At 42.3% G+C, this 27,250-nt stretch overlaps 1 protein-coding gene across 4 annotated transcripts in view; it reads left to right on the top strand.

The window, feature by feature from the left end:
• The window catches only part of ttbk2a (tau tubulin kinase 2a), a 73,427-nt gene that overhangs the window by 32,946 nt on the left and 13,231 nt on the right, over positions 1-27,250 (top strand). For 2 of the 4 annotated variants that reach the window (XM_041266553.1, XM_041266550.1), the window contains exons 4-13: positions 3,525-3,598; positions 4,088-4,228; positions 5,080-5,184; positions 11,079-11,144; positions 12,572-12,664; positions 13,701-13,826; positions 16,786-16,943; positions 19,149-19,350; positions 22,335-22,549; positions 23,964-24,507. In XM_041266553.1, the coding sequence (XP_041122487.1) occupies positions 3,525-3,598; positions 4,088-4,228; positions 5,080-5,184; positions 11,079-11,144; positions 12,572-12,664; positions 13,701-13,826; positions 16,786-16,943; positions 19,149-19,350; positions 22,335-22,549; positions 23,964-24,507 (1,724 nt within the window). The remainder of the gene's footprint in view (positions 1-3,524; positions 3,599-4,087; positions 4,229-5,079; positions 5,185-11,078; positions 11,145-12,571; positions 12,665-13,700; positions 13,827-16,785; positions 16,944-19,148; positions 19,351-22,334; positions 22,550-23,963; positions 24,508-27,250) is intronic. The other 2 variants (XM_041266551.1, XM_041266552.1) reach the window with 2 other exon arrangements.

Raw genomic sequence — 27,250 nt, 5'->3', positions numbered from 1 at the left:
CTTGCTGTGTTTCTCAATATGGAGTCCCCAACAATCATGACCTCCCTTGTTTTTGCTGTCTGGTCACCACTGTCAGTAGGGTCCTGGATGTTGTTCCTTTCGTTCTCTTGTTGTTGGTTTTGCTCGTCAAAATTCTGAAGTGACTCAAATTTGTTGGTTGTTTTGATTTCTGGTGGTTGTGTTTGACGAAGTTTCTTTTTTTCCCTGCTTCTGCCTACCTGAACCCAGCTGTTCTGACCTTCTATCTCCCTGGTGGCTTTCATTCTGTTAGGGGTGGTGCAGACTTCCATGAATTGTGGGTGTGCCAGCTCCTCAAGATCTTGTTGCTGTCTCATTTCTTCCAGCTTCATTTCTAGCATGGTTACTAGTTTATGCAAGTCCCGGATCGCGCGGCACTTTACGCACACTTGGTTTAGCTCTGCTGGGTTTTCTCGGATTTCCCACATCATGCAGGTGTCACAGATTACTGGCTTGAAGACCATGTTGATGGTTTTTATTTTTGAAGTTTAGTTTCTTCTGCAGCCGTCAACTTGCTTTCAAACTGCTTCTAAACTGCTCTGCACTTTTCCACACCTGTACTTCTCCCACGATGTCGCTTCCACTCGCTGTCGCTGTTAAGACTGACTCGTTTATAGCTACGTTGTTCTGCTGTGCTGTTAGCTCCTCCCCTCGCCCGTGTCTCAGAACGGCGCTGAATTTGAATCTGCTGCTCTGAGTTTCGTCTTGTTTGTTATCAGAAAAACACACACAGCTGTTTGACTTTGAGCTGCAGTGTTTCCCCAATGTCCTGTATTTTCTGATTAAAGCAATTAAAGATGTAATTTCTCCTTACTGCTTCTAAACTGCTCTGCACTTTTCCACGCCTGTACTTCTCCCACACTGTCGCTTCCACTCGCTGTCGCTGTAGTCATTGCCAATGTTGTTTTTTTTAACCCGGTTTTCTCCCAGTTTGGATGCCCAATTATTGTTTTTATCCCAGTTAACCTCTGCAACTCCCGCGCCAACTCAGGAAACGGAGACTGAAACACGCGTCCTCCGAAACGTGTTCTTGCCAATCTGTTAATTTTTGCACTGTGGATCCACAGCGAAGCCACCAGACCTATAGTGCCGGAGGACCACACAGCTCTGAATGGCTCCACTGCAGACCCGCAGGCGCTGGTGCGCGGTGAACTGTGGATTCCCTGCCGACCTAATCCCTCCCCAACCAGGCGGCGCTCAGCCAATTGTGCGCCACCCCCTAGGAACCCCCGGTCATGGTCGGCAGTGACATAGCCTGGATTCATACCTGCGATCTCCAGGCTATAGGGCACATCCTGCACTCCATGCAGAGCGCCTTTACTGGATGCGCCACTCGGAAGCCCTAGTAAGTGGTTTTTGATGGATCTATATTCTCATTAAATGAACTGTCATTGTACAAACTATTTGCTATTTTGATAGACAAGTTTTATTAATTCTGGTACAATGGGATCTTCATTGGAAGAATCAGTTTTAATACGTGACGGGGGCTCACAAAATATTGTAATAAATCACATCACTCAGTACATATTTGACTGTGTTTCTTCATTAGAACACCATTAAACCCATTAATTCTACCACAGGTTTCACCACTTTCAGTTTAGGTGTCTTTTCTGACCAGCTGAGCTGACACCCCTTTCAATTGCTGTGGTTTTCCTTAGCTTGGATCTCTCCACCCTGGTTACATTTTAGTCATTTTCTGGTCAGAATCAAGAAATACATTGAAATTGATCTGATTAAGTTGCAGAGCCCCTGCAATGAACAGGTTTTATGATGTTTCAATAAATGTCTTAAGTAAGCTTACAAAAATCTAAACACTATGCACAATAGACGTATTGTGTCATTGTGACAGACAAAGTGGTTTTTGGTAATACATCTCCCTCCTGACCTGTGAGGGCGCTGTGTAAAGGGAACAGAGTACCCTGGACTGGATGGTCTGACAATTCATTCCCAGGGTTAGACGGAAGTTGTTATCTAGAAAGGGGGCGGAGCTCCGGTACACTAAATCATCGACCCGGAAGGGAAACGAGGTGGCAACCGCGTATTGGGGGACCTGTTGCACTCGTCATTATAGATGGTATAGAAGCGGACGGAGCGCTGTGATCTGTTTCTTTGTAAATGGTTAAAGTGAAAACAAAAGGAGACCTGTGTTGTGAACCGTGAGTGTTTTGTTTGTTGTGTCTAAAGTGTACTTGCTTGTTATTTAGACGGCTAACATGATCCGGAGCTGTTGCCAGAGGCCAGCACTAAACCCGGACAACACTGCACCTTGTTTGCACAATAAACTGCATTTGCACTACGAGCACTAGAGCACGCACTGTGAACTTGTGTTTGTGTTACGTGTGAGTGTAAAGATTGAGACTATTATTTTGAGACCAACCCGCGGATTACAGTAAAGCAAAACATGGCACTGTATTGCTTATCATTGTTATTATTTACTGCTGTTTCACCACCAGGCAATTGGATTATAAAATAAAACACCATTGCACCTGGATTATCATTGTCTTTTCTGTTAATTCGGGTAGAGAATACATGGCTTCACAGTCCCATGGCTGGGAGAGCATTGTGGTAGAGTACACATGGCTCCACAGTCCACATATATAAAAATGGAGTAATTATTCCAGAGAATAAGAACGAATTACACCATGTAACAAAATTTTTAATTTTTTTTTGGTTCCTGGGTAGTAAGTGTTATTTCCTATTTGCTTATGCCTCAAAAGTATAGAAAATGGCTATTATTCCCCACAAACTTTGCTTTTGTGACCAGGACAGTGATATTTCAAAATATTACTATTTCCAATGAGAAAATGAGCGCTTTTGTGTCTTTTTCATTCACAAAGTCAGAAAAAAACAACATGTGAATCCAAATTAACATGTATTTATACTAAAGTAATACAAAAATGACTACAAAAGATTTAGAAGTGAGTAGTTTTTCAAGATTTACGATTATACTGTAAATTGACAGTATAAGTTTTATATATATATATATATATATATATATATATATATATATATATATATATATATATATATATATATATATTGTAAAAGATCCTCGCACTCTTAAAAGCAGACCCAGAAAACAGAAATGGATTTTTGTGGTGCTTGTGTGCACTTTTAATAAACACAAATCAAATAAACAAAACACAAACAAAACCTAACTCCGTTTTGGAGCTCTGACTATACACCCACAGGTCCCTGACTAACACGCAGGACGGCTAAGCCGTTTACCTGTCACAAACACAAACACCGTACCTTACTCTTGATTGCTCGGAAACAGAGCACACCTTCTGTTTCCTTCTACTCAGCAGCCATGAGCAGTTTAGCTGCCTCTCTTAAATACCCTGCACCTGGCTCTAATTTACAATTAACACCAGGTGCAGGGGATTACTAAACAATACAACAATTAAGTCAAGTTGCATTTTCACATTTTTTGGCAGGGAAGGATTTTAACCCCCTCCCTGCTGTATTACTATATTATATATATATATTTTTTTTTTTCATTGCAGGTAAAGACCACGTGTGCCGGTTTATTGGGTGCGGACGGAATGACAGGTTTAACTACGTGGTCATGGAGCTGCAGGTGAGTTAGGGTTTGAGAGCAACACACATATGAGGGTTTAAGACATCTTAACATTTTCATACCTCTTATTTGCACAACAACATTATCCCAAGTGTTTGTTCCATACTTTCTCCACCATTTCTCTTTTGACTAAAGCCAAAGCTGTTTATCTTTCCAAAACAGAAAGGAACAATAGCTTTCCAAACAAAGCGTTTTAATTCACTGTGGAATCCGAACACAGACTGCCAATTGTACTCAACTATGTGGTGGTTGTGGACATCAAGCTCGTTTTATTCTATTAAATCCGCCTCTATGTTTTATCTGAGATTAAAAATCTGTTTTGGTTGCTTGTTTCTGAAGTAGTAGCCTGGCATGCATTCATGAAGGGAGCTTAACTGCCTGCAAAAAATGTAAACCGAAACCTGTACTGGACTATGGGTAGATGCAGCAGTCCTTCCTGAGTCGCAGGCTGTCAGTGTTGTGCTGTACTATCGTGGAGCTTCTCCGCAGGGGAGAAACTTGGCAGACCTGCGGCGCAGCATGTCCCGGGGCACCTTCACCATCAGCACCACCCTGCGGCTCGGCCGACAGATCCTGGAGTCCATCGAGAGCATCCACTCTGTGGGCTTCCTGCACAGAGACATCAAACCGGTACGGGCAATACCCAGACTAGGACTGACAGCCACTGACTGGTCTTGGGTGTTAAACCTGATTGTATCGCGGGCCATAATGTATATTTAATGTATTTTGGGAAGGCTACACATTACATTATGTAAAAATACTAATTTGTACAGTAGGACTATACAATATACAGTACAGTAGAAAAATCAAATGAATACCAGTACCTAGCACACTTTTTTTTTACTTTAGCCTCCTGGTAACACAAAATAAATGATGCTGCTGCATTGGACACATTGGTGCACAATGTGAATAAAAGAATATTTTAAATTGAAACTAAATTATTTTAGCATTTTATTTTTTTAATTATTATTATTTTTAACTTGGCACATGTGTGCAGTCTATTTGTTTGCAAGGCTTGTAAGCACACTGCAAAGCATTCCATAAAAAGTCACTAAAGCATTGTGCTTGTTTAGTACATTTCACCCTAGACTTCCGACTTGTTGCAAACTATTGCGACCGGCACAACACTTTAGTACATCTACCCCTATATCAGAATTCTAAGAGTAAAACTATAAGTCAATTAGACACGTGTCGGCTAATACACTGAAGAAAGCACCAGCCAAAATGTTTACCTACTTGACGTAGTTTCTTCTAATTTTACCACATGTAATTTTCAATGGAAACAGATCTGTACAAAGTACCAATCCCAGCAGAAAGTTAAACAGATATTACAGATCACGCATGAAGTCAAGTTAGTCCAGATGGACATGATAGATCTATGACATGTGCACATCACAATTGCTTTAACTGGGGTCCTGACAATGGCCCTACTCTGTGTGTTAACATTCAAAGTTCACTGATTCCCCTGGGTTTGTCCACAGTCCAACTTCGCAATGGGCCGTTTCCCCAGTACCTGCAGGAAGTGCTATATGCTGGACTTCGGTCTAGCTCGGCAGTTCACCAATTCCAGCATGGAAGTCAGACAGGTTAGTCCTTTTCTGTATTGCAATATTCAGTTTGTAATGACATTTTTCTCAGTTTCATGTCTTATAATGGAAAGAACCATTTACACTGAACTGGAACTGCATTGTTCTTAAAGTGATGATTGTAGATAAGAAAATAATTCCATACATTTTTCCACGCCATTAACATCTATTCACAAAATAGTAGTACTGAAAGAAACACATTTAGCTAGCATTTTAAGAAAATATTTTAAACATGATACCTGGTACTATACTAGGTTAAGTAAATATCTTGTTTATAGGCTTTGCTTTCAGATAGTCTTGCACTCTCCTCATCATTGAAATTGTCCCCACCCTATCAACGCCTTCTTTCCTGCTAGTAATCGAACGGCTGCTTCCCTATTGACTGACCTGCTTTCAGCCAGTAAGATTAACCCTGAAGACACATGTGTTCAGGATTTCTTTGTAGATGTGCCACGTGCTTAGGTCGGCAGCTCTCTATACTCTAGCACAGAAGTTTAACACGGCCATTATACACATGCCACACATATTCCTCTCATAAAGCACTTTCTACAGTTGTGCTTTTTGTATGTTATGCAAAGATAAAACATGTTTAAATATGGATAAAATGAATAAATAATAAACTTGCATGACAAGAAAGTGTCATTATACAGGGTTTTGCTCTTAATTTCCCAAATAAACTGATGCTAACACTCACTGTTGTTGTTTTGTTTTTTTGTTTTTTTTTAATTATCAGTAAATCTAATTAATGATTTCTCTTAAATATTAACATTCCTATATAAATAACCATTTATTAACACAGAAAGAGTAATCATAATTATTGTAACAAGGAATTTCAAGAACAGTATTCTGTAGGATAAATATCAGGTTAGAAAATACAGCTTTATTATTTTATTAAATAATTAATCAGTTACTTAATTAGTAACTGATTTTTGGCAGGCAAGGCAAGAAAACAAAGCTTACTTTTACCTTGTGTGGTACCATAGATCATGTTTTAAGTGGAAATAAGTCTGCTTTAAAAAAAAAAAAAAAAAAAAATGCACATGTGAGACCTATAGAATTGCATTATGTGACAAGTAAGATTTATGAAATGATTTCGTTTGCGACAGTCGCTATAAATGATAACCTATTTTATCGGATCCTTAAGCACATATGCAGTTTGATGTTTATCTTGTTGTTTGTGTTGGGAGATTGACAGTTTCGAAGATGAAACCTGTTAATAGTGATCAGGCTTTGTTCGAGTTTTTATGCTCTGGTGCATTTCAGTAGGTCACACTTCAAAGACATCCTTCACACTTTTATCTAGATAACTACATATCCAATTGTGATAAAACTCGCTGAGGACAATCTTTAACGCACGTTTAGAAGCAACTGATTTTGAGAGAAACCATGCTGTGATTAGCAGTATGAAGTGTATTTTTTGCTTTTCTGTCAACCAGTGTCTGAACTTGTCTGTAACTAAGCAAGTTGGGCTTGGTCAGTGATAAGAATAAGAACATGCAAAAAGGAGAGGAGTAGTGCTTGCACGATTACTCAAATTGAGCGCTTCACTGAAATTAAGGGCTGAAAATCAGAGAGGTTCACTTTGTTGACATTGAGCGCTCCACTGAAATCAGGGGCTGACAGTCAGAGAGGTTCACCTTGTTGACACTGCTGTTGACAGCGCTCCATTGAAATCGGGCTGACAATCAGAGAGGTTCACCTTGTTGTCACTGCTGTTGACGGCGCTCCATTGAAATCTGGCTGACAGTCAGAGAGGTTCACCTTGTTGACACTGCTGTTGACGAGCGCTCCACTGAAATCGGGCTGACAATCAGAGGTTCACCTTGTTGACACTGCTGTTGATTGGGCTAATTTACCATTCAGCCAGTGAGCTTACCCGAATAATCAAATAATCAGTGTGCCACTGTAGAGAGGAGGCTAATGTGTCTCATCAGTGCTCCTCCAGTAGCTACTATGGTAGCTGGTTCATCTACAAACTTTGGCAAGTCTGGTTTTAAAACTTCCAGTGAGTTCGCATCAACAACGTGGCTATGTGGCTCGTTCCATACCCTTGCCACTCTGTCTAAAGAAGTGTCTTAAAGTCAAGTGCTGTGATGTATGTTATGGTGAGTCAGACCTAAACCAAGCTTCCAGAATAGTCCAATCTACATTTTTTGAATTATAGCAAGGGTGTAGCCTTGCTGAAATCAAATAGAAAACAATACATCTCTGTCCTGGATAAACTAAATGTCCCTCATCCTTGATAATTACTGCATTTATTTCTCCGTTCTCCTGGTTTTCTAAAGTCAGCTGTGAATGAGAACCTACCCGTTAAGAGAGATTGAATGATTGATTGATTGAATGCAGCAGTGTGACTGATTAGTAAATGCAGCCTGACTTACTGAAGTAAAAGCTCTTGTATCAACCTACATGTGTTGCTTCAACCTCCGGGAAAATGCTGTTGAAGAGGGGAAAATTGCATTGCAGAGTTAACATATAATTACACAAAGAATGGGCCACAATGGGGCATCTGGAAGTTCAAGAGGTCATAAAAAAAGGAGTTCACTGGAGCAGATCTGCTGACAAGCCCACAAGGTTTGTGAGTCTTGCACAGGAAGAAAATAATTACTGTTGTACCCCTCCTTGAGCTCTGATTTTATCTCCAAAGCTGTAAGAAAGACCACTTCAGTAAAGAGAGGCAATTTAATATTGTAAAACACTCCCTCATCGAGACCTGAATGCAACAAAGAGGTTTGCTGGAAGAAATCAGTGCAGTCCCTGCTGCACTACAGCCCGGCTTTAGAAACATAATTCTGGGATGGAAGTGGTGTCAGGTGCTGTCATTACAAGCTGTTGAAGAGTGATGTCAGTAGTCATCAATAGGGGGAAAAATGCTTTATTTTCCCAAATTGATTGTTTCAATGCATTTGAAAGATGTCTTCCAAACCTCAGCCCTAATATTTGTCTGTAGCAAATGTGGTGGTTTCTTTCTTTGCAAGAGTTCACACATTCATTACCAAGGCTTCCCACTTGTACACTTCTCCCAAGTCCCATTTTGTTATGTTGTTAACCGTTTTATTTTAAGTGGATGAGAACAATTTAAAATAAGAGCAATTACAAAAAACATGAATACAGATACCTATAAGATTAAAATCAAGAGCAGTGGTAGAATACGGCAAGGTATGGAGCAGTTCAGTGCAAGTACTGGTACAACTGGGTGCCATATAGTCCAGTATAGTTGAGAGTTGTGAGGTTTTCAGATGCGGTCTGAACAGGTGTGTCTTGAGAAGACACCTGAGCAGTCCTGATATCTGTGGGTTGGTTGTTACACAGTGAGGGAGCAAGGGTGGTGAAGGAGCAGGCTGTGGAAGCAGGGGAGCGGAGGGGGGTACAGCTAATCTACCAGTGGTGGAAGAGAGGGGGGGTGAGAGGGGGTGTAGGGTGAAATTATAGTCTGAGTAGGAGGGGGCAGAAAGGTCAACACAGCGATATAGGGAGCAGAGCAGTGAGATCCAATTCTTGTTACACTAGCCTTAAGAAGCATCATGGATGCTGATGAAGAACAGAAACAGTCATATTTGCCTCCTATATTATTGCTGTGGGCTTGAGCGTCCATGTGTAGAATTGAAGTAAAATTTCTTAAACTTTATTCATGGGACAAGGACTGTTTCACAAGAATGACAACAAGACAAATATGGGGCTTAATATCAGTTTGCAGCAGGACTTGCAAAACGAAAGTTACAATAATGTCCCGTTGGATTAGCATCTACTGAGGAATCTGTTGAACCCTTATGGGCTACTGGTATACTGGCTCCCCAGCAACAAAAAATGTAAATGCATTCTACTGGCGAGAGCATTGCGCTGTCTTATGCGGAATTCAGATTTGGGTATATATTCTTATTACTATATTATTATTTTGTGGGAAACCTTGTATATATTCTATGTGTGTATGTGCATAGTATATATATACAGTGCCTATAGAAAGTCTATACCCCCTTGAACTTTTTTCACATTTTGTTGTGTCAGTGCCTCAGAGTTTATTTAAATGAGGATTTTTTTCCACATATCTACACACCATACTCCACACTGTTAAAGGAAAGAGTTTTTATTGAGAAAAAAATTATATATTAAAAATACAAAACTGAAAGATCATAATTGGATAAGTTTCCACCCCCCTGAGTTAATACTTGATGGAAGCACCTTTGGCAGCAATTACAGCTGTGTATCTGTTGGGATAGGTCTCTACCAACTTTGCACACCTATATTTGGCAATATTTGACAAAACTGTTCAAGCTCTGTCAAGTTCCTTAGGGAGCGTTGATGGACAGCAGTCTTCAAGTCATGCCACAAATTGTCGATTAGATTTAGGTTGGGGCTCTGACTGGGCCACTCAAGGACATTTACCTTTTTGTTTTTTAGCCACTCCAGTGTAGCTTTGGCTGTGTGCTTTGGATCATTGTCATGCCGAAAGGTGAACTTCCAACCCAGTTTCAGCTTTCTTGCAGAGGGCAGCATGTTTTCCTCAAGGACTTCTCTGTACTTTGCTCCATTCATTTTCCCTTATATCCTGACAAGTGCTCCAGTCCCTGCTGATGAGAAACATCCCCATAACATGCTGCTGCCACCACCATGCTTCACAGTAGGGATGGTGTTCTTTGGGTGATGCACTGTATTGTACTTTAGTTTCGTCAGACCACAAAACTTTTTGCCACATGGCTACAGAATCTCCTGAGTGTACTTCAAACGGGATTCAGGGTGGGCTTTCTTGAGTAATGGCATGCAGGCCAGATTTGTGGAGTGCTTGGGATATTGTTGTCACATGCACGCTTTGACCAGTGTTGGCCATAAAAGCCTGTAGCTCTTGCAAAGTTGCCATTGGCCTCTTGGTAGCCTCACTGATCAGTCTCCTTCTTGCTCGGTCATCCAGTTAAGAGGGACGGCCTGATCTAGACAGGGTCTTGGTGGTGCCATACAACTTCCACTTCTTAATAATCGTCTTGACCGTGCTCCAAAGGAGGGCGTTTGATATTTGGATAGATGGTTGAGTCTTTGCTTTGAAATGCACTACCCAGCAGAGGGAACCTACAGGAACTGCTGAATTTATCCTGAAATCATGTGAATCACTACAGTTTAACACAGGTGGAGGCCACTTAACTTGGTGTGTGATTTTGAAGGCAATTGGTTACACCTGAGCTAATTTAGGATTGTTATTACAAGGGGATTGGACACTTATCCAACCAAGCTATTTCAGTTTTTATTTTTAATTAATTTTGTAGAAATTTCTGGAATATTTTTTTCACTTGGAAGTTGGGGTAGATAAATTAAAAAAAAAAAAACTATTTTAATGCATTCTAATTCCAGGCTATAAGGCAACAAAAGGTGAAAATTTTGAAAGGGGATGTAGACTTTCTATAGGCACTGTATATATGTGCAGTAAAATAATTGTTTAGCAAATAAATGCATGGATAATATAAAGAGCTCTCTAATGAAATATTCGTATTTTTGAGTTATTTTTACATTTTTGGTATCAGTGTAATGCTTTGTCTGGGTTTTTTGTTTTTTCCCCTGTGCTTTTTTATTACATTTTTTGGTGACTAAATGAGGCAGGCTGCACCTGCGGTGCATCAAAACAACCTACAAAACTTGTGGAAACCCAGTTTAAGAAAACTGCACGATATCAGTAATCCTCAAGGCCAAACTGGAACTCTGATAGAAACATTTAAATGTACCCTACTGTATTTTAATATTAATAGGCTAGTTTGCATTTGGAAGAATAATTTCTCTCCCTAAAAGAACTACATGCAGATTAACCCAAATTGCCCGAAAGGTACTACCAAAATAGCGTGACACTAAGAGACTTTGTTTTTGTTCATGTTCATTCAACCAAGCTAATGTCATCTTGTTTTGCTTCACAGCCTCGACCTGTGGCTGGATTCAGAGGCACGGTACGGTACGCATCCGTCAACGCGCACAAAAACAAGGTAAGAAAAGGTTCACAAATCAAGCATTTACACAATGACAAATCAAGCATTTTACACAATGACAGAGCATATGCAGTAAGACCAGATCAAACTAGTAAGGTGTTGGCCTAACACCAGTGAGTGCTCGCAGATGACAAGCCCTGTAGACGTACTGTAACAATAATCAGTGGGGATATTTTTGGGGTGTTTTGTCTGTTTCGTTCCCCCATCTCTTACCCTGTTTTATATTCAAAATCAAATTGGATTATAGCTGCTACTTTGAGGAATTGATTCTAATCTGAATTGAATTTAATCTGAATCACCTGCACACAGGTTCTGAAGCATCAATTCCACCAAGCTCTGTTGAGTTTGGCATGTAGACGCTATACATTTGTGTTCAGATTCAAGAGAACCAGTTGATAAATTGATTAATTCCTCATGCATGTAAACGTTGTAATTATGAAGCTGTTGACATCCTTTTCAAATCAATCAAACAAGGCTTTCAGATGTTATAAGCCTCACACGTTTTCTTATAAACAAACATCCAACAGCTTGCACACACATTTAAAAAAAAAATATGCTATTGAACTGACATTGAGGTTCTGTCATGTCAGGTTGGCTATTTTTGTTTTATTTTTTAATAAAAAATGTGCAAAGGATGCTGTCAGGCTCCCTGTGTGCCTGCGCTCAGTGCCACCCTGTGTCTCAGTGCCGCTCTGTGTCTCAGTGCTGCTCTGTGTGCCTGCGCTCAGTGCCACTCTGTGTGCCTGCGCTCAGTGCCGCTCTGTGTGCCTGCACTCAGTGCCACTCTGTGTCTCAGTGCTGCTCTGTGTGCCTGCACTCAGTGCCGCTCTGTGTCTCAGTGCCGCTCAGTGTGCCTGCGCTCAGTGCCGCTCTGTGTGCCTGTGCTCAGTGCTTCTCTGTGTCTCCGTTCCACTGTGTGGCTGTGCTCAGTGCTGCTCTGTGTGCCTGTGCTCAGTGCTTCTCTGTGTCTCAGTGCTGCTCTGTGTGCCTCTGCTCAGTGGTTCTCTGTGTCTCTATGCCACTGTGTGCCTGTGCTCAGTGCTTCTCTGTGTCTCAGTGCTGCTCTGTGTGCCTGCGCTCAGTGCTTCTCTGTGTGCCTGTGCTCAGTGCTTCTCTGTGTCTCAGTGCTGCTCTGTGTGCCTGTGCTCAGTGCTTCTCTGTGCTCAGTGCTGCTCTGTGTGCCTGTGCTCAGTGCTTCTCTGTGTCTCAGTGCTGCTCTGTGTGCCTCTGCTCAGTGGTTCTCTGTGTCTCTATGCCACTGTGTGCCTGTGCTCAGTGCTTCTCTGTGTCTCAGTGCTGCTCTGTGTGCCTGCGCTCAGTGCTTCTCTGTGTCTCCGTTCCACTGTGTGCCTGTGCTCAGTGCTTCTCTGTGTCTCCGTGCCACTCTGTGTGCCTGTGCTCAGTGCCAGTCTTTGTTTTTGCAGGAGATGGGTCGGCACGATGATCTCTGGTCGCTGTTCTACATGCTGGTGGAATTCATGGTTGGACAGCTGCCTTGGCGGAAAATAAAGGATAAGGTAAACTCTGTTCTTTTTCCAGGGTACCTGAGATTAACTGTTGCAATACATATACAGGGATGAAATTAAGACTCACATTGCATAGGAGTCCATTCATAGTTTTACTATGCCTTTTATAATACTCACCTGAACTTGTTACTTGTACACTATGCCTAATCAAACTTATAGTATAACCTGGAATGGGTGAAACTGCTATGCAATAGTACTTTCCATCCCTGAGCTGTCTAATGCTCTAGGTTTGTTACCTGATCGGCACAAGGTTAAAATATTAGCTTGACTGTGCGAAGAGCTCACTGAGCACCAGGCCAGCAGGGTTCGCTGTAGAGTGATGAGGGGAAACAGTCACTGCCGGCCAGGCACCCAGTGAGCTCAGAGCAGACACCTGCAGGGCTAGCCTTTGTCCTCCAGAGACATCTGCTCTCGAGTTCCTGAGTGAAAAAGGAAGTTGGCTTGGTCATGGGATTGGAGGACGCCCACTGAACCTTTGGGTCTCCTGAGCCATGTGGGGACTTGCTGCGGTGAGGGGAAAAGCGATTGGGCAATCCAGAACTGGGGGGAAAAATTATAATTGGATATATTAAATTTAAAAAATAAATAAATAAATATTAGGTGATAGGTTATTCGTGTTAAATGAAGGCTAAACTTAAATGTAACACTTAATTTTTCTATTTTAGTGTAAAATTTAACATGATTGTATAGGGGTGTAACAATTAATTATGCATCAGTGAATCACAATCTATTATATCTTGACCAAAAGCACTAATTAACTATTTGTAGGCCACCAAATGATTATTGAATGACGAATAAACATGATTAATCGTTGGCAGGGATACCTACTCCCTTAAATTGTGTCCTCTAACAAAACAGTCCATCGGAGAGGGGTGGGAGACTATTATAGTAGCTGGACCCAAGTATGGGTTGAAATCGAAGGTGTTTGGGGTTGGTGAAGCTGACCTGAAAGGATCTTCCTGAGAGATGTTTGATAACACTCTCTTTCCACCCCCTCCCTCTCCCCCTCCCCCTCGCCCTCGTCCAGGAACAAGTGGGGAAGCTGAAGGACACCTACGACCATCGGCTCATGCTGAAGCACCTTCCTCCTGAGTTCACCGTCTTCCTCGATCACGTCCTCAGCTTGGACTACTTCACAAAGCCCGACTACACGGTAAAACCACATGAGATCTAAACTGGTATCCACCATTTTGAGTGCAATGATCTTCTGCTCACAGAGAAGCTGCTGTCTGTCTCTGCTGTTGACAGATCTACAGTAAAAGCTATATTGAAAGCGGCCAGGACTGTATTGTATTAATTTCTGGAGGATTCTGGAGCTGAAACTTTCTGAATAGCTGTAAATTATGTGTGCCTGTTCACAAAACGGGACAGAAACACATGATTTAGGCTGCATTTCTTTTACGGTTTGCACAGATTTTACATTTTCCTCTAAATGTACCCATTGCTGTGTAATATGTAGTTCCCTGTGAAAAGTCCCATTTTTGAAAGAATAGTGTAAATGTACATATTTTTATCACTTAAAAATAAATACAGCAAATGTTTACCTGGTTTGACGCAGTACCTGTTACACTTCATTTAGGAACTTGGCAGACTGTTTAGTTTGCTTCCAGTAAATGATTGAACACACTGCATAGAGCTGTGTGATTTCTTTAAAATGTCTTTAATGAAAAAGACACCAGCTGCATGAAAGATATTTCTGCTAAATATTGCTCTGTCCAGTACAAGAAGGGGACATTTCACGGGTCTGTTGTTATTTTTAATATTTTTTTTTATGTTTTTATTTTGTTTGATAATCCACTCATAGTGAACATTGTCTTTAAAAGGTCTACATCGAAAATTCACTGTGAAGAAAATAAGGGTTATCCATAAGGAATTTGTTTATGGTAATAGTATTCTAAAATATTGTCATTACGTGGATACATACGTTGATAAAGTAAATGATTTTGTAATAATTGACCATTAAATCCCATACGTTATCATCTTCACTGTCTCACTGTACCTGCAGTTCTCTCAGTCAATTGAGAAGATTGGTGAGCACTGAGATCTTTCCAATGGAAAAACAGCTCAGATCAGTCATAGCCTGTGTCTGTATCACCCCCTCAAAACAAATGATAAAGCCACAGCCTTTCTGTGTTGGCTACATCTGACATTGAGCATTCAGCTGTTGTATTCTGCTTCCCTTGACCAGCAGCTGGGAGAGACAGGAGTCAAGTGCTCTAACTGCTGCAGCAATGCTAGTGTGTCAGTCCTAGCTGGATTCCTTTGAGTCTGGGTGGAAAAGCCATTGGCTTTCATTATCTTGTAGAATTGAAATAATAACGTTAACTTACACAGTTACAGTCACTTCCCCATAAAACAAACTCAGATTAGACACATTTCCTGATACTGTGAATTTTCTACACGACCTTGGCCAGATTTAGCAGTCGCTTATTATTGTAAATTACTTCTATAGTTAGGGCTTCTGATTTTCGGTTTTAACCAATTGTGGCAAAAAAGGTTTGTAGTGCACAGGTGTAGCGGTGATGTTGTGATTAGAAACAACAGTCCAACAACAGTTCAAGTGGTGAAAACAAAGCTTTATTAATTGCTTTAAATAAAAACACTGACTATACACAACTATGTGTAAAGTCAGTAAAACCATGGGATTCAGTCCTGAAGTAATAACAATAAAGACACACACACGATAGTCCAATAGTGAGTGCTCCTTGGTGCAAGAGTTGAATTATATAGCATCAGTGAAACAGTAGTGCAGTGTAGTACAGGTTTGATGCTGATTGATTAGCGACAGCTCCCAGATTTCAGTCTTCTATTACAAAGTTGACAATGATTAGATTGACAGATGCAATGCAAAACACTCCCAGTTTCCTTTTTACTTCTCCAGGTCATTATCGTAGCCATAAGATTGGAACAGATTGCTTTGCCATACCTCTTGATATACCTTCAGTCCCGGCCCCTTCAGTAGCTAGTTCAATCACGTCTCCTCCAGTCCGTGACTGACACATCGCTTACTGTATTAAGGCGACGACTTCTGGTATTATGGCTCCGCCCCCTTCTTGGATGGCCGGATTCAGACTGACCCTGGAATGAACTGCCAAACCATCCAGTTCGGGGCACACTGTTCCTGTCATACCGTGAAGAATTTTGGAAAGTAACGGAAAACTATACTTTCATACAGTATATAATAAAGCCTCGAAAAAAACTGTTTTTTATAAAACTTGAAAATAGCTATAAATAGGCACCGAAAAATGAAATTCATAAAAACAGAAGCCCTACTTACAATACAAATAATCCACTTAACACACATTTCTTGTTAGTGCAAATTATATTGGAGCCCTCCCATGGAAGAACATTTTGAATAAACGAAATGCACTATTTTGAACAGCTGAGTGCAAAGGATATTGGGAAATGTATTAACTTTCATCCAGATTTGTATCTGAAAGTGTATTTTAGTGCTGTTTTGGGACTGCAGAACCTGTGATGCACTTTGATTGCGATAGTTAAAAGCAGTGGATAATGCACCCCACCATACAGAAAAAGAAAGATGTGTTGCAGATTTCAACATTACCGTAAACACTTTCTCAGCCATTCTGAAAAAATGGGATACAATAATACAGATGTTGAGATGTCTGATGTTGAGATCGACTTTTGTGGTTGGTTTAAAAATGCCCTTGATCATGATGCAGCTTGCAAACGCAGTTAATTTGCAATGTATACTTTTTTAATGTTCACTTTATTTTCAGTAACTTTCACAATACTTTTAGTACTTTTCATTGTTCTGGAATTGCAATTTGATTTCAGTGTTACTGTAACTTCAGTACTAACTGACTGGATGCATTTGGCTTAGACTCCTGATAATAGGAATACAGTTTTATTTGCTGGTCCCTTGAAATTTGTGTTCCTGAGAATTGACTGATGGGATCTTCAAATGGCAGGTCTGCTGGCATATTTAGCTGCCCCCTTCCAAACAGTATTTGTGATTGGAGCATTGCTGTAATCTCACAATATGTTTTAGTTTGATGATGTTTGTAAATGTATACAGGTTCTGGAAGTGGTTTTCATTAACACTATCAAAGTGTTTAGTATTGTAATATCTGTGCTGTCTGTCTGCGTAGCTGCTGATGTCGGTGTTTGAAAACAGCATGAAGACCTTCGGTGTGGTAGAGAATGACCCTTACGACTGGGAGAGAACCGGGACTGACGGCACACTGACCATCAGTGCCACCTCCAACACCCCCCAGCTGCACACCAGGCAGACCCCCGCAGCACTGGGGTAGGTACCACATCCAGAACTGTGTAGACACACTGACACACGCTCGCACAGACTCACTGACACACACACTCGCCCAGACACACTGACACACACGCAGTGACACACTGACACACACACACACACACACACACACACACACACACACACACACACACACACACACACACTGACACACACACATTCACACAGACTCACTGACACACACGCTCGCACAGACACATTGACACACACACTTGCACTGACACACTGACACACACGCTCGCACAGACACACTGACACACACACAGACTCGCAGTGGCACACTGACACACACGCTCGCACACACACACACACACACACACACACACACACTCGCACAGACACACTGACATACGCTTGCACAGACACACTGACACACACGCTCGCACAGACACATTGAAACACACACACACACACACACACTCGCACAGACACACTGACATACGCTTGCACAGACACACTGACACACTCAGACACACTAACACACACACGCACAGACACACTGACACACACACACACACACACACACACACACGCAGTGGCACACTGAAACACACACTCACACAGACTCACTGACACACACGCTCGCACAGACACATTGAAACACACACACACACACTCGCAGTGACACACTGACACACACACACTCACACAGACACACAGATATACACACACACACACTCGCACAGACACACTGACACACACACATTTGCACAGACACACTGACACACACACACACTCGCACAGACACACTGACACACACTCACACTGACACACACACACACACACACACACACACAAGCTCGCACAGACACACACACTCACACTCGCACAGACGCACTGACACACACACACTCTCACAGACACACGCTCGCACAGACATACTGACACACACACTCACACTGACACACACACACACACACACTCACACTGACACACACACTCGCACTCGCACAGACACACTGACACACACTCGCACAGACACACTGACACACACACACACACTCAGACATACTGACACACACACACACTTGCACTGACACACACACTCGCACAGACACACTGACACACACACACTCGCACAGACACACTGACACACACACACACACGCTCGCACTGACACTGACACACACTCGCACAGACACACTGACACACACACACTGACGCACACACTCGCACTGACACACTCGCACAGACACACTGACACACACACACAATCGCACTGACACACTCGCACAGACACACTGACACACACACACTCGCACACACACACACACACACACACACACACAGACACACACACACACGCACAGACACACTGACACACACACACACACACACACACACACACACTCGCAATGACACACTGACACACACACACACTCACAAACATACTGACACACACACACACACACACACTCGCACAGACACACTGACACACACACTCGCGCAGACACACTGACACACACACTCACACTGGCACACACGCTCGCACAGACACACTGACACGCTCACCTGCACAGACACACTGACACTGACACACTCACACTGACACACACACACGCACTTTTTCACAGACACACAGATTCCACCCAGTACTCTGTTTCATTTCTATTAGCCCAGGATACTGTCTTTGACCTGACTAGACTAACACAGTGGTTCTGAAGCTGGGGGTCACAGAAATAATTTAGGGGAGAAGCAATCATGTGACAAACAGACAGACTGTTCTTTTTATGTACTTAATGTATACCTGCCCTATTAAACAGATACATCTCAAGCATGCCTTTGTAATCAAATAGTCAATAATTAGGTCAGTAATTGTTGCCCGCTTCTTTAGAGAATGGACAAGACCAGTATGCCAGTATATATGTGCATTACATTTTATAGATAGTTTCTATTTAGAATAATACAAAAAGGTTTTTATTCATATATTTCTGGTTTATACTGTAAAAATCAGCTGTACTTCCTTGATGTATTTCAGCAATACGTTAGTAATGGCTTTTTGTAGGGGGTCATGGCAGACTTACATAGAGACACTACACAAGCACAGTTACTGTAACTGTATTTCTGGTTAATCAGCAAAGCCTCTCCTGGGGTGGATATTATATGGTACAGCACCTTGTTCGATATTCTCTCTGCAAGTGTATGAGCCTACATGTGAATGTGTGTGCTGGTGTTTGATTGCAGGATGGCAAATGCCTCCCTGATGCCTGGAGACCTGTTAAGGGAGAACACTGATGAGGTGCTGCAGGACGAGCAGCTCAGTGACGGGGAGAACTGTCCAGAGAGACTGCCGGGCTCGCCAGGACACCAGCTCCGGAACCAGGAGCCAGATGTGTGGGAAGAGCTGGACCGCAACCGCAACCGCATCAGAGCCCCCGTCTGGAAGGTAGGGGGACTCGCCCTGTAGGCTCACAGGAATGGGAGGATCTGGGTATAGCAGGAAGTTAACACTGCTGGATTTAATAGAAGCCACTAGGGTACTTCATCTATAACTTCAACAAGGTCAATCAGAAGCTTATAGGAGGTCGGCTTGTGTCTTATTCAGCCCTCCTTTTTGAACCTCAGAGAAACATGTTTGTTTTCAATAGATGGAATGGAATTGACAGATGCTTGCACTGATGACTTAATTTAAAAGCACTGCTGCTACTACTGCTATAATAGCCGGAATGCAATCTGCACGCTATGATAACCATCCAGAAATACGGATAACTTAATATGACGGGATACAGTTCATCATGCAAGTTGTAACACGAAGGCTTACAAAAGAATTGACAAATTGCTGGCATTTTTGGCATTTTAAATTTCACCAAGTCAAAAAGCTGAATAAAAAGCCATAGCAATTTAAACTTTTTTTTATTTTTTATAAAGACAATCTGAATTTTAAAACTTTAAAAGAACGTCCTAAAGTGGTACAATGTGTAATACTGCCACAGTATGTATTATTCTATTATTAAGATCTGTGTGTTGCTCAAGACAACGTGATGAGTGTGTTTGTTTGAAAAAATTAAAAGTACAAAATAAATGAATGAATAAATAAATAAAGTGCTTCATTCAGCTGATGGTAAACAGAATTAGAAAATGATCAGCCGTATTGCTTAAAAAACAAAAGTTTACTCATGCAGGTTATTATTTAAGAGCACAGTTGAGTTGGTTATTTTTGGCACGGCATAAACAAAATGCCTATAGCAACACCATTAAAAATGTATTTTAAAATGAAAATGTGTGTTGCTGGAGTTGTATCTACATTTCACAAGTAAGCTTCCAGTATTATTACTGATGATTATTACACACAGTTTGTACAAAAAACGATTTCTGCACGTACCTAGTGAAGTTTGAATGCTGTAAATAACTTAAATAACACAACTGTTTTGAAAATAAGGAGGCTGTCCTTATTTGTTGCTTGTCTCTGCTAATTTTAATTGAGACACTGAAACTTGTATTGACGGTTTCTTTGAAAACCATGATCAAAATCCAGTATCAGTTCACTAAAAGACATTCCTCAGAAACTTTCCTAAGGCTGCAAGTATATGTTCCAGTGTCTTGATGAGAAAGCTGAGTTGAACTGAGTCTTGATGAGAAAGCTGAGTTGAACTGAGTCTTGATTAGAAAACTGAGCAGAACTGAGTCTTGTTTTGTACAGGACTGGGAATAAAAAGGTGTTTGTATGAAAATGGCATTTTCCTTTGCTTTGTTCACAGGAACACGAATATAGTCTTAACCATTCTACGCTGTAGTTGCAATAATTGTGGTGTAGAATAACAGGAACGGTATCAATACCATAACATACCTAAACCGGGGTAAACCACAAAACCTGTATACCGACTCTCCCCTAATAAGCACTGCATTTCATCCTTTCCTCCATAACTCGTTGTAGGATCTTCAGTAATACTCAAACAAACTAATTAAACTATACAAATGGTTCACCATGTCTTTCATAATATGTCTCCGTAATTATAGTATACAGAGGATTCTTTGACATTCATGGAGGGTTCTTGGTTGGTGTTATACTACGAATGAGAATGAGTCCCCGAAGGAAAGGAAGGGAGTGTGTTTGTTTGTAAGTCTAGCGTGCAGAGGAATGTATTGTTAGAACCCTATACTGGGGTCGCTATGACAGTGCGTGTTTTCCATAGGCGTGTGTAATACAAAAAAGTCATTACAGTAACGACAGTGTGTTGTTGCACACAAGCACCACTATATCTGAAATTTGCACAGTGACGACTGGTGGACAAAAAATATGGGCAGGGCTTGCAGTCTCCTTAAGCTCCCAGTAGCAGAATAATCGTATTCTTGTATTTTGAGTGACAACACTTTTCATATCGTTGTTTTACCCCAGTTCAAGGCTATTAAATGCATTTTCTCCACAACCAGCAGAGAAGAGAAAACAGTAGCCTATCATAGTTTATTCTAATAAACGTAACTGTTACACACTGCCAACGTATGTTTAAAAATGTACTGCATAAAACATTAATATAGCATTTACTTTAACATAATTTGCATTAAATATTTTCTAAAGAAAGGCAAGAGAAAGGCACAATCTACTGACTTAATTTGCTAAACTTAATAAATGACCAACAAAATAATGATATACTGTTCTGTATATCACAATTCAGCCAAACCATTAATTCCGGAGCAAGGTACATCACAATTTGAAGAAACAAACAGAAACAGTACTCTTTAATTTATAATTTTTTGTATAACAATGTAAATGAATCCATCTATAGGTATTCGCTATGTCCTTCTAAACCACACTTAGTTCCTTTCAGTCTCGTCAATATTAGCAAACCAAGGTCATCAGTGTGGGAGGGCACACATCCAGTGATTGGCTAAAACAGGCAAAAGGGGAGTGGAAGCATGCCACCCTTGGCTCTTGTTTAGACAGCTTTACTCAGCATTCCATGCAAGCCATCAGAAGAAATGGAAGAATATGATTGGCTAATAACATGCTAATCATAACAACAGAGGGGAAAAGAGCATGTCTTGTCTCCTCCGAATGTACAGCATGACTGAGTGGAGAATTTGGATCAGACAACTGCCTTCGTGTAAAAGCTATAAATGTAAAATGTAATAAATGTAAAAGTATATTTATTGTTGCATATTACACATAAATAATGTTACGCCCTCTGTAGGTTATTAAAATAAATGTTTTTCATCACTTGCTGTATAATTATCAGCATCCTGTCCTTTTTGGATTCTACAATGTCAGACATGCCTAGTAATAACAGTAATATTCTTTGTTGCCTGTTTATAGCTTCCTTCCTTTCACAGCTTCCTTTGGACAGGCAGAGAGACAGACAAGGGGCTTCAGGGCTGCCAGTCCCTCACCTTTCTCTAACATTGCTTTTCTTCTCTGCTGTCTTTTCAACCCAGGCTGCCACAGAGGAGGAGCACAGTCAGAACCAGGGGAACAACAGCCCACACACGGGCCCCAGCATGGGCTCTCCTGTCCGGGTGCGCTCGGACGCTGTGCAGTCAGACCGGGAAGCCCCCCTGCTGAGGAAGCTACGCTCCATCCACAGCTTCGAGCTGGAGAGGAGGCTCACCCTGGAGCCCAAGCCCAGCACAGAGCGCTTCCTGGAGGCATGGTGCGTTCCACACAGATCCCCACACAGAGCTCCTGACCCAGTTGTCCCGTCCCCGTCCCAGTCTCCCCCGCGCACAGCTCCCTCCCAAACAGCCTCCCTCACACACCTCCCCCCCACATAGCTTCCCTCTCCCACAGCTCCCTCCAAACACAGCCCCCCCATACAGCTCCCCCCTTGCAGCCCCCTCCACACAGCCACCTCCCACACACCTGCCTCCACACAGCTCTCACACACAGCCCCCTCACACACAGCTCCCTTACACACACAGCTCCCTCACACACACCTTCTCCACACAGCTGTCACACACAGCACCCTCTCACACACACCTTCCTCACACAAACCTTCCTCCACACAGCTCTCACACACAACACCCTCCCACACACAGCTCCCTCCCACACACCTTCTTCCACACAGCTCTCACACACACAGCCCCCTCACGCACACAGCTCCCTCACACACACGGCTCCCTCACACATACAGATGCCCCCTCACACAGAGCTCCCCCCCACAAATCCCCACTCCCAGGGTATGTAGGGGTCCCACACATCCCCCCTCCCACACAGCCCCTTAAACCACCTCCCCCCCCCCCCCACAGATCCTCCCTCTAGGAGGGAGGGGCCCCCTCGGGGGAGGGTTTGTATCGGGGGAGGGTGTGTATCGGGGGAGGCCCCCTCGGGGGAGTGTGTGTGGTCGGACAGTGCCCCCCCCCTCAGTGTGTCGAGGGAGGGTGTGTCGTGGGGGAGTGTCACAGCTCCCTCACACACACCTTCCTCCACACAGCCCCCTCACACACACAGCTCCCCCTCCCACACAGCTCCCTCCCCACACAGCTCCCTCCCACACAGCCTCCCACACACACACCTTCCTCGCACACAGCTCCCTCACACACAGCCCCCTCACACCTTCCTCACACACAGCTCAGTGACACCTTCCTCACACACAGCCCCCTCACACACAGCTCCCTCACACACCTTTCTCACACACAGCTCCCTGACACACAGCTCCCTGACACACAGCTCACACACACCTTCCTCACACACACCTTCCTCACACACAGCTCCCTCACACACCTTTCTCACACACAGCTCCCTGACACACAGCTCACACACACCTTCCTCACACACAGCTCCCTCACACACAGCTCCCTCACAAAAAAGTTTCCCATAGTAAAAGTATACAGCATACTATAGTTAAGCATTGTAAAACTTTGAGAGGTATGGAAAAGCATATTAAAATGTGGCAAACCATGGTAAACTGTGATAAATGCATAGTATAACCATGGAAAAAACCATGGGAATACTGCAAAATCATTGTGTAAAAGTTATTCTACAGCATTTTTCATCTGCTCATACCCTCATCTCTGACAAACCTCTCTCCTCTTCATCTGACTCTCTCTTCCTTTCACCTGTGTTAGCAGTTCTGGGAAGCCACAAGAAGCCCTGGATAAGGAGGTAGTGGCAACACCTCTTCCCCAGCAGGGTGGAGCCACAGGCACAGGCCGCTCGGACAGGGTGTGGCATTATGACGAGGAGCTCCTGCCTGAAGGCACCAAGCTGGGCTCCCCTGTGTCCCAGGAGCAGGGTGAAGGAGCAGCCAGCAGTGGCTTTGTGGCCCTCAACCTGAGCTCTGGCCGGCAAGACGTGGACTCCCGAGAGTGGGTACTAGTGGACCGGGAGCATGACCTTCAGGACTTCCGGGCCTCTGTACAGGGAGCCAAAGTAACCAGCAGCCCCTCAGACGAGGAGCCAGAGGTGCTGCAGCTGGCAGAGGGGTCCCCATCCACAGAGCAGCCTGGAAATGCCCCCAGATCGGTGCAAGAGAGTGCAGAGGGGAAGGGCCACGCGGTGCCTTTACTTGGGCTCAGGACTGACCGGCTGGAGCTGAGCGTGGGAGGCCAGCTTCCACCCATCACCCCCACTAGCCCTGCAGAGGCCCTGGCAGAGGGAGCCCTGACGCAGGTAAGCAGGGGCTGGGAGGGGGGGAGGGGGGGGTAAGATTAGAAAGGTGGGATACATAGGGCTGCACAGATTTTACATTCACTCCCGGAACGATTTTTCAATTCTGAAGCCAAAATTCAAAATACAATGATGTTTAGAATATTCCTTTGACTGCTTCCTGCAATCAAGTAGTTTCTTGCTAGGTTTATACTGATGCCTTATCCCCTTTGCACTTAATTAAAACATCTTGACTTTCTCTGGGTTTGAGAACGTGGTGAATTACAATAATAAAGGGCAAACTCTTAAGAAACCACCAGTAAAAGGTGACTACAAAACGACATTTGTGTCTATTAAACAGCTTCTCTGCACGTGAGATGCTCTGCACAAATTCCTAACAGTCCTGCTCTTCAATTCTTTCATGCTCCTGAACACTAGTAATAAATTCATAGGAATTATTCTCCAGTTGGTGGCACTTTCAACAATAATCAGATTTCTATGAATAATGACAGTAATGAACAAGTGTTTGTGTGTTCCATTCACAGAACAAATGACGACTGCTGCCCAAAGACAAGGAAGTATTTATTTCCTTTGTTGTGCAAGGCAGTAATTGACTGACGTACAAGAGCAATGTGCTGGTTTTAGAATCCAAAACACCTAACACCCAGTGGTACTAAATTTAGAAATGCAAAAAGAAACTTAATTAATTCAGAGATACATGTTTGGACTAGAAGTCTTTCTCAGTCTCTTCAATTGAATAGTTAAAACATTTGTGGTGGTTTAATTACATGTTGAAAAACTAACAGATAATGAAATATTGGTTTGAATTTTTAACAAGTATTCAAACAGGACTAGTCTGCCTCTGCCATCACTATTAATAATGAATGTTTTAATAGTGGCCTCCAGGTTAGTTCAGTGAAGGAGAATGTGGCAGCCTGCTTCCATGCTGTCTCGAACTCTTGAGTAGATGCAAATACAGAGATCCACAGCATCGATCTAATAGCCCTGTGGGGATGGTGTAAAAGTGAGAGTGTGCTTCAGTCAGCACTTCTCTCCTGCAGGAAATCACAGGAAAATTAGCCTAGGGGATCAATAGGGCTTTATCTGGCTTCACGTTATCATGTCTGCCTTTTCCTTTTTTTATTTTTGTTTAGTGTTTTGTTCAGTGAAGGGAGTGAAAATGTTTTTGCAAAGCCATTGTGTGTTTACAACAATTTACTGTAGTTCATTTGGAGAAGGAAAACACAGTGATAATTTTATAAAAACTTGTAAGAAATAAAGTAGGAACTCCTAAACGATCTACCTAAAGTATGTATTTGAAGCTTAGTTATGTCTAGGGGCGTTATATTCCGTTTCATTTTCTAACGCTTAAACTTTTTACACATTGGGAATGTTTGTACCTCTCCAGTAACCCTTTACAAGAAGCAATAAGATTTGAAAATACTTGACCACAGTGTTAATGTGGATCAGGACTACATGTGTACAATACTGATGTGTATAAGGTACAGAGTATGAATGAACACTGAATATTAAAGATATTTTTCATACTTCCATTATACATTTATTATTTGGATTTATGTCATGGAAGCTGTAATCTGATATTTGTATCCTTCGTGAGAGATGTATGTTACTAACATACTGTGTCTGGTTAGACCTGTTTTAGCACATGCATATTTATTTAATGGCAGAATGTAAAGGAATGTACATGATGGTTAGGGTAATGGCTTGTAGAGGGTTTCTGGTTTCAGTATTTACAAATCATATTTTGAAATTCTACATGCCTGGTTATATTGACTGCTTACTGGTGATATTTTTCACTTGGTAATCCTCCTTGTACAGAATACAAGATTTTTACAGAGCATAGAACACTGGATCTGTAACAAATACAGTACGTATATGTGAGCATGAATGTGGTTTGTATTTAAAAGTATATATTTAAGGGAAAAAACAGGGCAGACCAATAACTCAAAAAATATAAACCCAATTCCGATGAAGCTAGCTGAACCTGCAGACCTAGCTGATTAAATTGAGCAGTGTGTAGCCCAGGTGGAGTCCTGGCTAAATTGTGGTGTTTACCAGATGCTGGTATTTTCAGTAGCCTATGTAGTCTGCTTGGAAATAATGTGCAAGCTCTCGTGCATGAATTAGTATAGTGTGGGTTATTAAGTGATTTATGTCTTTTGAGTACTGCCAAACCTTTATGCCATTGTCAATGAACAGTTTGATATTCAAGCCTCCAGTTGAATTATTTTCTTACTTATATTTCAGTTTTAATGTTAATTTTGAAAGTAGCATTATTCTTCAGCTGAACATGGCAGTTGTCAAACAATCGGGGCCCGATATTGAAGACAGGGCAAACCTGTAACACAAGGGCAAAACCCGTTTGCCCCTGAGTTTGATGAAAAAACACGACACAAACAGGAGCAAACTGCCTTTGCCCTGTAATGCGATTTTGGTGACATGCTTTGCCCTGTCTTTTGCCGTCTGCATTAGTGCCAGTGCATAACTGTCGGGTGTGGCCTCATTTACTTAGCTTTGAGATTGTGATGACAGTGCAGAGGAAGTGTCTGTGTCTCAAACTAACCATGTAAGGGGAGGTTTCTCTGAAACGCAGGCACTGTCAATCCCATTATGAGAACCGCAAACTTTGTTGCATCTTTCGGAATGTACATATGTTCCAAACCCCACACAAAAAGGAGGATACACAAAAAATGTTGTTCGGTATTCTACCATCCACACTTTTGACAAACCACACTCTCTGATGTGA

This window comes from Polyodon spathula, chromosome 12 (assembly GCF_017654505.1).
Source record: "Polyodon spathula isolate WHYD16114869_AA chromosome 12, ASM1765450v1, whole genome shotgun sequence".
NCBI classification, from domain to species: domain Eukaryota; kingdom Metazoa; phylum Chordata; class Actinopteri; order Acipenseriformes; family Polyodontidae; genus Polyodon; species Polyodon spathula.
This window is presented reverse-complemented; position numbering and strand designations above follow the sequence as displayed.